The sequence below is a fragment of the Artemia franciscana genome, chromosome 7, assembly GCF_032884065.1.
Source record: "Artemia franciscana chromosome 7, ASM3288406v1, whole genome shotgun sequence".
NCBI lineage: Eukaryota > Metazoa > Arthropoda > Branchiopoda > Anostraca > Artemiidae > Artemia > Artemia franciscana.
Window position 1 is genome coordinate 37899054 of NC_088869.1, and position 14815 is coordinate 37913868.

Here is a 14815-nt window from a genome sequence, read left to right on the forward strand (position 1 = left end):
AGTTTATTCATTAGATATTCTATTTAATCTATATTCTTTCTTTCCCTCTTTATCTTTCCGTATCTTCCTATATTCCATAATTATAGTGTTTGTGCATTTAAGCTTGATGAACTGCGTAGTTGAAATACTTGGATCTGTGTCAGAGGTTTTTCTGGGGGTGGGGTTTCGAATGCCAAAAATTCAATACCTAACAATTAAACAGTATAGCCAAAATTATTATTTGTGGATGACGATATTTAAACGAGAAACCAAAAGAAAATATTCTAAGGTAATGTTGGACAACATAGAACTAAATTATATAGACAATAAACAACAAAAAACAACAGTGGAATCTTTTATCGTGAAATTTCATAACAATGGAAATGAGTGGTTCCCTCCCTCAGTCTGGAACTCCGATTTTCATCTCCTTATCCTCCCCAGTAATATAGAATTAGTGTTTGACCTCTCCCCCATCCTAAACAGAAATATCTGCAAACTTCCCTTGGGATAATATTATCTTTTTTTTTAAATTGTATGTATTGACATTTTATTAGTAAAAGAGCAAAAATGCTTTCAACATCTGAAGTGCTCAGTCTGAACTGAGCCCAAAATTATAGACCTGAATATTGTAAAGTCTATATGCTGTTGAAAGATCTCATGTTGGCTGCTATCAATCAAAAGATGGTATTTTCTAGCATCAAATTTTAGAAGAGAGAGAGCAGAAAAAATGAATTTTTGCTCCAAAATAGCGTGTTTAGCTAAACTTAAATTTTCAGGGGAACTATACTCTGATTTCATATACTTAGTTGTTGAATTTTAAGTTCACCAGATGCCACATATTTCGCCCATGTATGATCACTTCTGGAGATATTATATTTAAGGCAGAGTCAGTCGGTAGAGTAAAGCTAACTTCGGATGTGCAAAAAAACTCATTGTTGGAAAGGATCATATATGTCTTTCTGTTTTACGGTAAACAAGGTTTATAACGTCAAGAATCTCCTGACTAGGTTTTGTTGGAGGAAGATTTGTTTGCATGTCCCTTGTTTCGCTGCATGTATTCCACTTTGCATATGATTTTACCAATAGCAGTATATTTCAATCTGTGTTTTGTATATTATATTGGATAATATATATTTTATTTTATGTTATCAACCTTCTTATATTATATTTTACCTATGTTACTCATGAGTGCAAACATCACACTGTGAATCTATTAAATGCTTGTTCTGTCTGAAAACATGTATGTCGATCTTATTGATAATAGTCTCATTTCAGGTCATTCGAATTTCACAGTTTTGTAAAAGTCGCGTTGACAAAGAATCCAAAGAAGCGGCCAACTGCTGAGAAGCTTCTTGAGGTAATTCAAACCGCAGTTTTAAATGTCTGTTGTCATTGTTAATGTTGAAGTAAAGCTTCTTTAATGATATTACTCCTTAACTTACCAATATAGTCGTTTGTAGAGAATGTTAGTAAGTGGGAATTTCTTGAATTATTCTTGAGGTGAAATTCTAGACAATCTGCTTTTTGATATCTTGGAAAGTGGCTAGTTTAAGAAAATAAAATTTTCAGCAATGAATCCAGGGCCAAAAACATACTCCAGGAAGGTATTGCTAAGCAAGTATGTTATCCCTCTTCTGATTTCTGAGTATTAGAAATTTGCCTACTTGACAGGTATATTATCTGTTGGAATTTTGACGAAATTACATTATACCTTAAATTTAAGCTTCTTTTCCTCGGATTTTAGTTTTGGAAATACAATTCCTGTTATTTGAGTAGAATTTTTAGCCATATCAATGGGATTTCTCTAGATTTAGGAAATGTATTTGCAGATCTCTGAAACCTTATGGATTGAGATTGGGCAAAGTTGTGAAGCTGAAAACACTTTTTTTGTACTTTGTTTTAGCACAAGATCTATTTCGAGGGTTTCACTTTTATAAGATAAAGATTTTAAAGGTCATCAAATGGCAGTCCACTCTAAAGGGAGAAAGAGTGGGGGTAGGTACTTCAAAATACCTTCCCGGGACATATTTTAGTCTGTAGATCCATCCCTGAAAGTTTCATTTTCCTAACCTAACCCCTTTCCAGGATAGCCAAAAGTAGCTTGTCTAAAATTTTACCTATTCTTCAAAACAATTTTCGTAGATGTTTCTAGGTGGAATACTTCGTGTAACTTTTCTCGCTGACTTAGTTGTTTCACATAGCCTTAAATTTTTTTTTTTTAATTATAGTTTGGAATTGGGTTCAATTCAAATCAGTTTATTTCCAAAACGGCCAGCGGACAAGCCAAGTATTCGTTTAGTCGTCAAAGCATAAATATATATACAATCTATAGTATCTATACCACACTAAACAATCTATACAACACTTACTTCCCCTTCCCCCTTTAACTCCAGCGAGGCTGCCGTTTACTTTTTACAGATATCTCTTACTTATATACAAATATTGTCAAACAGTTCGTGGTAACGAACTGTAGTAAGGAGCGACCCGGCTCAATAGTAACCAAAACTCTATAAAACGGAATTTTGATACCAATAGTAACATCAAAAGAATCGCGTTTTAATGCTGATTTTAAATATATAAGTTTCATCAAGTTTAGACTTACCCATCAAAAGCTACGAGCCTAAGAAAATCTGACCTATTTTAGAAAATAGGGTGAAACACCCCCTAAAAGTCATAGAATCTTAATGAAAATCATACCATCAGTTTCAGCGTATCAGAGAACCCTATTGTACAAGTTCCAAGATCCTATCTACAAAAATGTGGAATTTTGTATTTTTTGCCAGAAGACAAATCACGGATGCGTGTTTATTTGTTGTTGTTTTTTTTCCCAGGGGTGATCGTATCGACCCAGTGGTCCTAGAATTTTGCGAGAGGGCTCATTCGAACGGAAATGAAAAGTTCTAGTGCCCTTTTTAAGTGACCAAAAAAATCGGAGGGCACCTAGGCCCCCTCCCACCCTCATTTTTCCCCAAAGTAGTCAGATCAAAATTTTGAGATAGCCATTTTATTCAGCATAGTTGAAAAACCTTATAAATATGTCTTTCGGGACGACTTACTCCCCCACAGTCCCCGTGGGAGCGGCTGCAAGTTGCAAATTATGACCAGTGTTTGCATATATTAATGGTTATTGGGAAATGTAGAGACGTTTTCAGGGGGATTTTTTGGTTGGGAGGGGGGGGGGGTTGAGAATAGGGGGCTATGTGGGGGAAGTTTTCCATGGAGGAATTTGTCATGGGGGAAGAAGATTTCCATAAAAGGGGCGCAGCATTTTCTAGCATTATTTAAAAAAAAACAATGAGAAAATAAATATGAAAAAGTTTTTTCAACTGGAAGTATGGAGTAGCATTAAAAATTAAAACGAACAGAAAATATTACGCATATAAGGGGTTCACCTCCTCCTAATACCTCACTCTTTATGCTAAAGGATTTTTAGTAATTTCAACTATTTATTCTACGGCCTTTGTGATTCAGGGGACAAAATCTAAGCTTTAATGCAAAGAGTTATTGACGAGGTATTGACGAGTGGGCGAACCTTCTCACATACGTAATAAAAACATACGAACATAGAAGTTTGTTACGTAAGCTAATTCGTAAGTTACGTATATCTTTTACTAATGAAAACGTTCGTAAAAACTAAAAGTTCTAGTTGCCTTTTTAAGTACCCAAAAAATTGGAGAGCAAATGGGCCTCCTTCCCCTCCTTTTTTTCGCAAAATCATTCGATCAAAACTATGGGAAAGCCATTTAGCCAAATAAATAAATATGCAAATTTCGCTTTAATTATTCATCTGCGGAGAGCCGAAATCAAAACATGGATTAACTAAAAAACGTTCGGAAATTAAATAAAAAAAACAAGTTTTTTTAACTGAAAGTAAGGAGCGACATTAAAACTTAAAACGAACAGAAATTACCCCGTATATGAAAGGGGCTGCTCCTTGTTCAACGCCCTGCTCTTTACGCTAAAGCTTTTACTGTTTTCAAAAAGTAGAGTTGAAAGAAAGAGTCAAACTTTAGCGGAAAGAGCAGGGCGTTGAAGAAGGAGCAACCCCTTTCATATACGGGGTAATTTCTGTTCGGTTTAAGTTTTAATGTCGATCCTTACTTTCAGTTAAAAAAACTTGTTTTTTTTTTATTTAATCGAGTAAAAAAGTCACACCAATTACATAAATGCTCATAACAATTTTACTCCTTAAGGTTCTAGTCCCCACTCTCCTAAATTGCCCAGTACTCGATGTGGTCAGCAAGTGAAGCTTCTTGCAATCGTTTTCTTTGACATATCGAAAACTGATTGAATGAAGCTTTAAGAAAAAAGGTAATAAAAAAGGAAACTAATTACTACTATTTACTGATTTCTAAAAGCTAATTTATGGAAAGAAATAATTATAGCCTTTTAATGTTGATCTTGATATGCTTTTTATTTGTATATACGACTGGATGTTTATTACTTGTTTTTATTAGTCTTAACTTAAAAAAAAAAGTCTTCCAAAGAAAAGTAAAGAGGCATAGTAAAACCTGCAAAGAGCAGTATTAACACTTTATTATTAGTCAAGAACAGAAATTATCCCTAATAATATTGGAATAAGATTGTAAACTGTTTACTATTACCCCCCATCCCAAAAGGTGGATAACTATTACTCCAGCCCCGTATGTTCTCATGATGTGTAACACTAGTACTTTCTGCCCTAAAGATAACGATAATGGATAAAAATTAATGTTATAATGCTTAGGGAAGCAACTAATGGTAGTAGACTCATGGAATGGTATTGCAAAATAATTTAAACGATGTTTGTGGGAAATCCATACTGCCCTCTGTAATTATGGCTCTGAAGACGTTCATATATTATATTCTGAAGCCTTTCATTTAATATATTATGTATATTTACCCCCATCCCAAAACTAATTACTATATTAGGTGTTTTGTAGTTCTTTTGTTTTATCTTGGGACCTAGTAATTGCTAAACCTTTTTTTGTTGATGATACATCTGGTTTATTTTTCAGCATCAGTTTATGATGGGCAATCTATCGAGAAGATTAATGGTCGAACTGCTTCAACAAGTATCTCAGCCAGGAACTTCGGTTGATATGGAAGATGATGATGTGGTAAGTTACTTTTTTGTTTTGATGAAAAATAGAGAACCACATTGCTTTTGAAACAAGATTAGCTATATTTTTCTAAAACGACAATCTGGAAAAAGTAGCCTTTTTGGACCTTGATAATCATAAACCCTTATAGCCTGAAGCCAAATGCATATCTCTCTCCTTCTCTCTCCCTCCCTCTCTCCTTTTCTCTCTCTATACTTCTCTCTATCTCTCTTGGCCTAAGTGGACCCCTGTGGAGGGAAAAAGGGTAATTAAATTTGAGTTTAATAATTCGCGAAGTAAAAAAAATAAGCCTTATATTTTTCGTTCTTGTTTGGTTTGAAACTTGCATTGAACATAGACTGGGAGAGGAGTCCTAAATACAGACAACAAATTCACAGAAGGAATTGTTTGTGTTGATTTGTGACGCCCGAGAAGGGGTATGATTTGTTTTTCTCTTGTTGCCTTTATTTTATTTTATTTTTCTCTTATTGCCTAACGTTAGTTTAAAACTATAAAATCTTTCTATCACCTCAGTAATAGAAATGGATAGGTATGGGATCTATTAAGCACAATAAAAGTTACACAAGAGCGAGCCAAATAATTATTTCGAAGAATTTGCCACATATAAAATTATAGGGTTACATAATAAATAAACTGGAAAATAACTGTATTAAAAACTCTAAGAATCAAGAAAGTTAAAAAAAAATATACAAATGGCATGTATAATGACTCTATTCTACTATCATATAGTAGAGCACAAAATATTAGGTACATTTTCAATCCCTATAATGGAAAAGTTTCCTTTTCCATCCGCCCCAAATTTTACACTAAAGGTAGAAATAAAAACTATTGTACAAAATTTCAGCCGATCATATGTTTTGACAGAATATTTAAAATTTTGACTAAGATCTAAAAATCGCCTTGAACATGGGTCGAAGGGGGGGAGGGGGAATCAATCTTAACTGAACAGAAAGACCATACCTTTTTTCTTCAAGATAACAGTAAAAAGAAACGTTGAACTTTAAATACAAACCTTAATTACATCAAACTTTAGGGCGATTCCTTGATTCAGCTATTCAGAAACGCTGATAAAGCCTTACGAATGTTCTTGAATGAATAAATAAACTAAAAGGGAGAAGAAAATAAAAGGAAAATGTTAAAAACCGAAAACCAACATTAATTGCAAAAATAGATTAAAAAGGAAAGCCTAAAACCCACTATAAGGCCAGAGAGTCGTTTGTTCTTTACAGAAACCGTTATATATTTCGAACGGTAAGTTATTATGTCATAACAACAACGGCAACTAAGACAAAACATTTATAACACTACATAACTAATAGGAACGAAAGAAAGTTCTTATATTAAATACATTTGTGACTTTCAATTTAGTTTTGAAAAAATAATTCTGAGAAAATGTGTTTTTTTTTTGTCAGCAGCTTTCATTTTGATTCTATTTACTTAAAATATACAAAATTCATACCCAAATAAAACTTACAAAGCAAACATTGATGCATTTTTAAGACGTCTATTTAGTTAGCTGAAAGGTTCTGGAAAATCTTTTTTTGGAAGATCAAACAGTTCGTGGTAACAAACTGTAGTAAGGAGCGACCCGGCTCAATAGTAACCGAAACTCTGAAAAACGGAATTTTGATACCAATAGTTACATCAAATGAATTGCGTTTTAATGCTGATTTCTAATATATAAGTTTCATCAAATCTAGTATTACCCATCAGAAGTTACGAGACTGTGAAAATTTGCCTTATTTTAGAAAATAAGGGGAAACACCCCCTAAAAGTATAGAATCTTAACAAAATTCACACCATCAGATTGTGTGTATGAGAGAACCCTACCGTAGAAGTTTCCAGCTCCTATCTACAAAAATGTGGAATTTTGTATTTTTTCCCAGTAGGCAGATTACGGATGCGTGTTTTTATTTTTTATTTTTTCCAGGGGTGATCGTATCGACCGAGTGGTCTTAGAATGTTGCGAGAGGGCTCATTCTAACGGAAATTAAAAGTTCTAGTGCTCTTTTTAATTGACCGAAAAATTGTATGACACCTAGGCCCCCTCCCAAGCTGATTTTTCACCAAAGTCAGCGGTTAAGAATTTTGAGATGTCCATTCTGTTGAGCTTAGTTGAAAACCTAACAACTGTGTCTTTGTCCCCGGGGGTTCCCGGGGGAGGGGCTGCAAGGTACAAACTTTGACCATTGTTTACATACAGTAATGGTTATTATGAAGTGCACAGACGTTTTCAGGGGTATTTTTCGCGTTGAGTCCGGGTATATCGGGGGGAGGGGGGTTAGGTGGGAGGATATTTCCATGGAGGAATTCATCATGAGGGAAGATAATTTCCATGAAGGGGGCGCCGGATTTTCTAGCATTATCTAAAAAAAACAATGAGAAAATAATTTTTTTTTCAACGGGAAGTAATGTGCAGCATTAAAACTTAAAACGAACAGAAAATATTACGTATATAAGGGAGTCCGTCTCCTCCACAATACCTTGCTCTTTACGCTAAAGTATTTTTAGTAATTTCAAATATTTATTCTACGGCCTTTGTGATTCAGGGGTCATTCTTAAAGAATTGGGCAAAATTCAAGCTCTAGTATAAAGAGCGAGGTATTGACGAGGGGGCGAACCCCCTCATATATGTAATAAAAATACACAAATATAGAAGTTCTTCACGTATGTTAATTTGTAAGTTACGTATATTTATTACTAACAAAAACGTTCTTAAAAAATAAAAATTCTTGTTGCATTTTTAAGTGATCAGAAATTGGAAGGCAACTATGCCTCCTCCCCCGCCCCTTTGTTTTATCAAAATCGTTCGATCAAAACTATGAGAAAGCTATTTAGCAAAAAAAAACTAATGTGCAAATTTCCTTTAAATTATTCATGTGCAGTGAGCCAATATCAAAACATGCACTAATTCAAAAACGTTCAGAAATTAAATTAAAAAAAACAAGTTTTTTTAACTGTAAGTAAGGAGCGACATTAAAACTTAAAACGAACAGAAATTTTTCTGTATATGAAAGAGGTTGTCCCCTCCTCAACGCCTCGCTCTTTACGCAAATTATTTTTATTGTTGATAACTTCGAAGACCACACTGCCTTTCCATGACGAAAGTAAAACAGTTCAAAATAGGGATGATACCTTTTTATTGACAGAGTGAATAGATATAAAATTATTGAACTGGGTATTTCGAACACATATACAGTGTTCATCATCAGCAGTAAAACTAAAAGACATGAATAAAAATAAACAAAATTTATACCTAATAAACTAATTACATATTGTTTATTGCTCTTATTTTTTTCAATGCGACAGCGGAGGCAAATCTCTTTGACCTTTTCGGTTCCGGTTCTTTAGAATTATCTGACATATTACGTGGACAGAGGTCATAGCTCTTAGGTGAGGTAATATTTACTTTATTTGACCTCAGTAAATTATCATAAATTGAGTTCAATCCAAATTCACCTGTATCTCTGTTTATGGAATTATTCTTGAATATAATTTTTTTAATTTCGATTGTTTCCCTGAAAATTTGCTTTAAACCTTGGTCCCTAGAAATCAAAGAAACATTTACAAACAAAATAAAATGATTTGGAAAATTAAAAATATGATCCGAGAGGGCCGACGTGAAATCTTCAGGTTTGGTATTTTGCTTTAAAGACGATGAAATAGAATTATGATGTTGTAGCAATCTCGTTTTTAAATTCTGGTTAGTACGTCCCACATAAGAGCTTCCACAAGTACATGGGATTTTATAAACCCCACTTTGTTGCTCTACGGAAGTCCGATCCAACAGAAAAGAAAGATATTTTTTGTTCTCTACCATATGTTCCAGGTTTGAGTGAAAAACTTAAAAGAATTTTAAAAAATAATGGCTTAAAGGTAGCTTTAAGAGGTAGTAATACTTTGGCTAGTTTTTTAAATTCTTGAAAGGATCGGACTTCCGTAGAGCAACAAAGTGGGGTTTATAAAATCCCATGTACTTGTGGAAGCTCTTATGTGGGACGTAATAACCAGAATTTAAAAACGAGATTGCTACAAGATCATAATTCTATTTCATCGTCTTTAAAGCAAAATACCAAACCTGAAGATTTCCCGTTGGCCCTCTCGGACATATCTTTAATTTTCCAAATCATTTTATTTTGTTTGAAAATGTTTCTTTGATTTCTAGGGACCAAGGTTTAAAGCAAATTTTCCGGGAAACAATCGAAATTAAAAAAATTCTATTCAAGAATAATTCCATAAACAGAGATACAGGTGAATTTGGATTGAACTCAATTTATGATAATTTACTGAGGTCAAATAAAGTAAATATCACCTCACCTAAGAGCTATGACCTCTGTGTACGTAATATGTCAGATAATTCTAAAGAACCGGAACCGAAAAGGTCAAAGAGAATTGCCTCCGCTGTTGCATTGAAAAAAATAAGAGCAATAAACTATATGTAATTAATTTATTAGGTATAAATTTTGTTTATTTTTATTCATGTCTTTTAGTTTTACTGCTGATGATGAACACTGTATATGTGTTCGAAATATCCAGTTAAATAATTTTATATCTATTCACTGTCAATAAAAAGGTATCATCCCTATTTTGAACTGTTTTATTTTTTCATTGTTTTGTTAAAAAAACTTGTTTTTTAATTTCATTTTCCAAAAAAGGAAGATTTTCCTTTCTTAGACAAAGCCTGATGTAATTCGGTGCGATCTCCCTAGATTATAAACCTTTTAACACAGTTTTTGCTTTAAAATGTTTATTCTTCTCTTCCCTTATTATCTTTCTATGCTTTATCTCATATTATTTCTTTCTATTCTTTAGAATCTTCAAAATGTTCCACAAAGGATACAATCTAGAGCTACAAGAAATCGCAAAACCAAATCTGAATTCCTGAGTAAGTGTGTATTTTCCTTTATGTTTATTTAGACTATCTAGTCGCAAGATTGATGCAAATGACCCTCCTATGAACCTTCTACGGATATAACAATAACTTGCTTGCAAATTTGGATATTTGAACCTTCAAATCCACTTTTTTGTAGTGTTTCTTTTGTGAAATTCTCTTGATATACCCCTCCCCCCTATCAAGTGCCTTGTTTGTGTTCTGTCAAGGCTATAATACCTTTCATTGGTCATTACGTGTGTGCTATGTGCTATAACTTCTTATCGGTAATGAATTTTGCAACCCCCCCCCCCCCAATCCACAACTCTACTTTCATTGTGTTTTTTTTTTAGTTCAAATATTTGTTATTGTTTTCTCAGTTTTGTCAGAGCTTAGTTTACATTTAACATGTAACATGTATGTTAAAGCTAAAGATAAATGAAGGCTAAGAATTGTATATTTTCTCTCTCTCTCTCTTTTTTCCCTCCCTCCCTCCCTCTCTCTCTCTCTCTCTCTCTCTCAATAAAATATTAGGTTGAGGACAAGTCCCTTCCCCCTCCACTTTTTGCTTTCCTCTTACTCAACGCATAATTCCGCGGATAACTCTTACAATATAATCAAAATACCAATGTGTCTAATTTGTCAAGGTTTGTTGTTTGTATTGTGCAAGCTTTCCTGTTTGTTGTTTGCCAAATTATAAATTTATATCCTTGGAATTTTAGTGGAGCAGGTGAGCATCTCTCCTCCAGAAGAAATGCCTTCTACATCTTGGAGCAACAGCTCAGAGCCTGATGGGACAGAATTCGACCTGTCAACACAGTGGATGGACAATGAGCTCTGGGAGCCGAACCAAAGGCACGTTATTTATTATAGTCATAACATTTCCTTTTTCTGACTCTTTTATCCCTAATCGAATCTTCCATATTGTGCTTCATGAGTTTAGTTCGCAAAGCCTTCTTTAAGTCAATTAATTGTGGTTTTGTTTCAATTAATACATGAATATATTGTTTGATTTAACTTTTGCGGTAAAAAGTAAAAATTCGCTCCCATGGAATTAAATAAACGCCTCTATTGCAGTTATTTAAGCTTTAAGTTTTAAGAGCACGGTTTCCATGTTATATTTATAGTTGTCAATTCAGCTTGATGAGACTGGCAAGTTTGTATTTTATGTTTAAATTGGTTCCATTCACACTTACCTGTTACGTCTGTAATTTTTAGATCAAAAGCACATTTTACAAAACTGAAATGCAATAGGGGACCACTCCTTCGCCGATGGGCATATATTGGTACTGAAACACCAGTTCAAAAGTGTCCCAGGTCTTGTCGTCCAAGTGTTGGGCCCGGATGGTATATGCCCTTCTCTGGTAATCCAAAATACGGAGGAAATCCTCATCGTGCTAGTATAGAAAAAACCAGCTGTATCTGGGGAAAGTGACAAACGCCGTTTAGCATACTGAAACTAAATTTTGATGCAATTTTGGATCAGTCTTTGACAAAAGTAGGGGCTGCTGATCTTTCTCTCCATAATAATTTCCATTGTCTCTGGCATTTCTTAAGTTAGCTATAAAGTAAAGTCATCGTAAAAATATTGGTTTATAGCTTAGACACTATTTCAAAAACTCCCCAAGTCTTGTCGTCTAAGTCCATATCTTGGACGACAAATTCTGGTAATCATAAATGCGGTCGAAATCTTCATCTTGCTGTTACCGGAAAACCCAGCTGTATCTGGGGAAAGTAATAAACGCCTTTTAGCATACTGAAACCCAATTATTGAGGCGATTATGGATCAGTTTTTGATAAAAGTAGTAGTAGCTCATCATTCTCCATAAAAATTTCTGATGTCTCAGGCATTTCCTAAATTAACTATAAAACAAAGTCATCTTAAAAATAATTTTTATGAAAGCTACCGAAATTAACTTCATTTTTCTTCGTTTTTCCATTTACTGAAGTTATCTTTAAAAAAACATAAAAATTTATTAGTTGCATTTTAGAGTATCTTGTTCAAATTTTCGAACTATTTTATATTGCATTCCTGTTTACCTTCCCCAAATTTTTCTCTCTATAATTGTAATACATCAAACCCATGGATAACGTTCGTACAATAACTGTTGTTTTTTAGGGATTTACTTGATGATATTTCTGATGAACTAAGAAGAAGGTAATAATTGAATGAAGCAATGTTTAAAAGGGAATAGAATGGTGGTGGTGTTTTGTGGGACTGGTGCATCATTCTTCGTTTCGCTCTTCTTGGTTGAAATTGCGGTATTTTTCTTGTCAGATCCAATATTGTTGATACAAGGTTCCCATTCCTTTTTAAATTTATATCGCCTTCTTAGTCTAGCTCTAAGGTTTAGGCGACAGTTCAAAGTAGTATACTCTATCACAATAGAAAAGAAAATTAAAATAAGTTTTTACAACAATCGAAAATAATTTCTGAGCTCAATAAGAAATTGACAAAGTGAATTCGACGTTAGTGTTACCTATTTAATGCCTAGGACGAGCAGTTGCCTATCGGGGATACTGCACGATTTGATTCATCAATGATTAGGTGTCCCGATCTTAAACACTTGGGGTACATTTTTCATGGTTTAAAGCATAAAGTAACATTATCAAATTGTTTAAAGCATAAAGTAACCTTATAAAGGTACATACTTTAACGATTGTATTACATGTTAAGTAAGAAAAGCCCCGATTAGTTAGGGAATTGACTTAAAAAAAACGCAGGAACTTTGTGACTTCAAACCACCTTGTAGAAGTTACCTTTTTATTTGAAACCATTTGAGACATAAATCTGCAGAAGACGCAAAACTTTTGGGTAGTAGAATAAGTGTGGTTGCACTTTCAATTTAGCCAAAGTTTACAAAGAGGAAATATTCTGAACGCTTAAAAAATATTATTTTGTCATCCGTTGAAACCTAAAATAGCCAAATGCCAAAAAAAAATAAATAAAAGTTTATTTCGCAAAAAACTAAGGGTATTGAAAAGCTTAGGGGAGAAGTCTGAATTTCGTAGCTATAGAATGTGTAGAAATTTTCACACAACAGCTTTCTCCACTGAATTAGCTGAATATGTGAATGGGGATAGGCTGTCTTCGTTTCAAAAATGGATAGTCAAAACGTTAACAAATGTTACCATTACGAGACAGTAAAATACCGCAATTTTTACCTTTACGCTTGCAGATAGAGTAGGCGAATTTAAAGGTTAAAGATCAGGCTTAAACTAGTCAATAGCTGCGTTTTTTTACTAGTTATAAACCTAGTCACAGTGCCTCAAATTTGTTTTCTTTTTGGATGGGGGGGGGGGAGGGTAGCGAAACGGACTGTTCTAAGTTTTGCTTATTTCTGTTTTCTTTTTTCTTATTCTAATGAGGAAATAGGACTGATTATTAGAACCAGCAGGTTCTGATCATCAGTCGACTTGCTGCTTGAACTTATTCTTGTGTGTTTTTCACGAAGAAAGCTAATAATAATTTTGAAAAGATAGAAATGAGAAACTGTAAACTCGAGCTAATGTATCAGAATTGTTTGTTGGGTTTTATCCACCTTTTTTCCTGTTTGCCAACCTGCAAATTTGGCTGTTATGGAATTTTTAAGTACACAGGCCTCTTAGTCCTCAGTATAAATTGCAAGAATTGGCTGAACAGTGAATAGTCGAATAATCATACCCACTAAATGGTCACCAGTGACAACCAGTAAAGCTAATTTGTATGCTTTTCAAATTATTTGGTTTCAAAAGCATGCATTCTTCTGCCACTTTCCCATGAATCTTTAGTCTTAAGTGCTTTAAGTTTTGTATTAAGCTAGACTTGACAGCACCTTTAAGGAAAAGGGGTGGATTCCGGAGGTAAAAAAAATGTATTTTATACCGTGGAATCTTTTATGAAAAATAGTAATAAATGGATTTCAGTAACGCCCTGAAACAGAGGTCTACAGAATGTCAAATATTTCCTTGGATTAATATATATGTCACAAAAAAGGGAGTATCAAAGACACCATACCGATTTTCCTTTTTGCGGACTGTCTCTCTCGCTCTCTGTCTCTCTCTTCTTTCTTTCTGCCCTTCGCTCTCTTTCTTCCTACTCCCGCGCAGCGATCAAGAACGTTTTTGCTGTTTGATTGGAACTGTTCTTTCATAGAAGGATCCTGAGTCTCACTAGTAACAATCGTGTGCCATTCGCTTATGCATTTATCAATGTTGAAATTATCGAGTGGGTGACATTTGTTGAGGTGTTTATCAATGTTGAAACTACTATTAATGAAGCTTTATATATGGTCTTTGAGGGATCAGTTATGGCTTTCAAACTCAAATTTATATTCTGCTTAAGTTAAACTTACAGTAAAGAGCAGGGAAGGGCGGGAACGACAAGCCTCTTACATGTTACTTTCTGTTCGTTTTAGGTTTATTTGTCATCCTTTTCTGTACTGTAAAAAGAAAAAAATCTTTTAATTCATTCTTGTTTGTTGGGAAGGTGAGCAGGTGAATTATATGGAAGCTAGGAAGAATGACCAATAATATTTCGAATTATGAATTACTTGTTTTGAGTGAAATGCATGGGCCTTGGACGAAATGCATGGAGTTTGTGTGCTGACAGCAGATTTTTGCACAACGCGAGAGGCAAAATATTTTCAATTAGTTTTACTGTTAAGAAGAGTAAAAACGTTTCACACTCTACTCCTAAGGAATCTACAGAAAACCCTATCTGATCTTGAATAAAAGAAAAAAAAAAGTGAACTCAGTGTCTGTACAAAGAAAAGGATTAGCCTAGTTTTGAAAAGTAAAACAGTCGTACGATGAAGAAAAGGAAGAAAACGCTTTGTTTTTTTTCTACATAACACTTAGTTTTTTTCACGCTATGTGATAATGC

The 14815-nt window shown here is 34.0% G+C and overlaps 1 protein-coding gene across 2 annotated transcripts in view; it reads left to right on the plus strand.

Annotated features, from left to right (window-relative positions):
* The window catches only part of LOC136029238 (mitogen-activated protein kinase kinase kinase kinase 5-like), an 87602-nt gene that overhangs the window by 33726 nt on the left and 39061 nt on the right, over positions 1–14815 (plus strand). Inside the window, exons 7-11 of one of the 2 annotated variants that reach the window (XM_065707468.1) lie at positions 1255–1336; positions 4977–5078; positions 9894–9966; positions 10674–10806; positions 12071–12109. In XM_065707468.1, the coding sequence (XP_065563540.1) occupies positions 1255–1336; positions 4977–5078; positions 9894–9966; positions 10674–10806; positions 12071–12109 (429 nt within the window). The remainder of the gene's footprint in view (positions 1–1254; positions 1337–4976; positions 5079–9893; positions 9967–10673; positions 10807–12070; positions 12110–14815) is intronic. The other variant, XM_065707469.1, reaches the window with a different exon arrangement.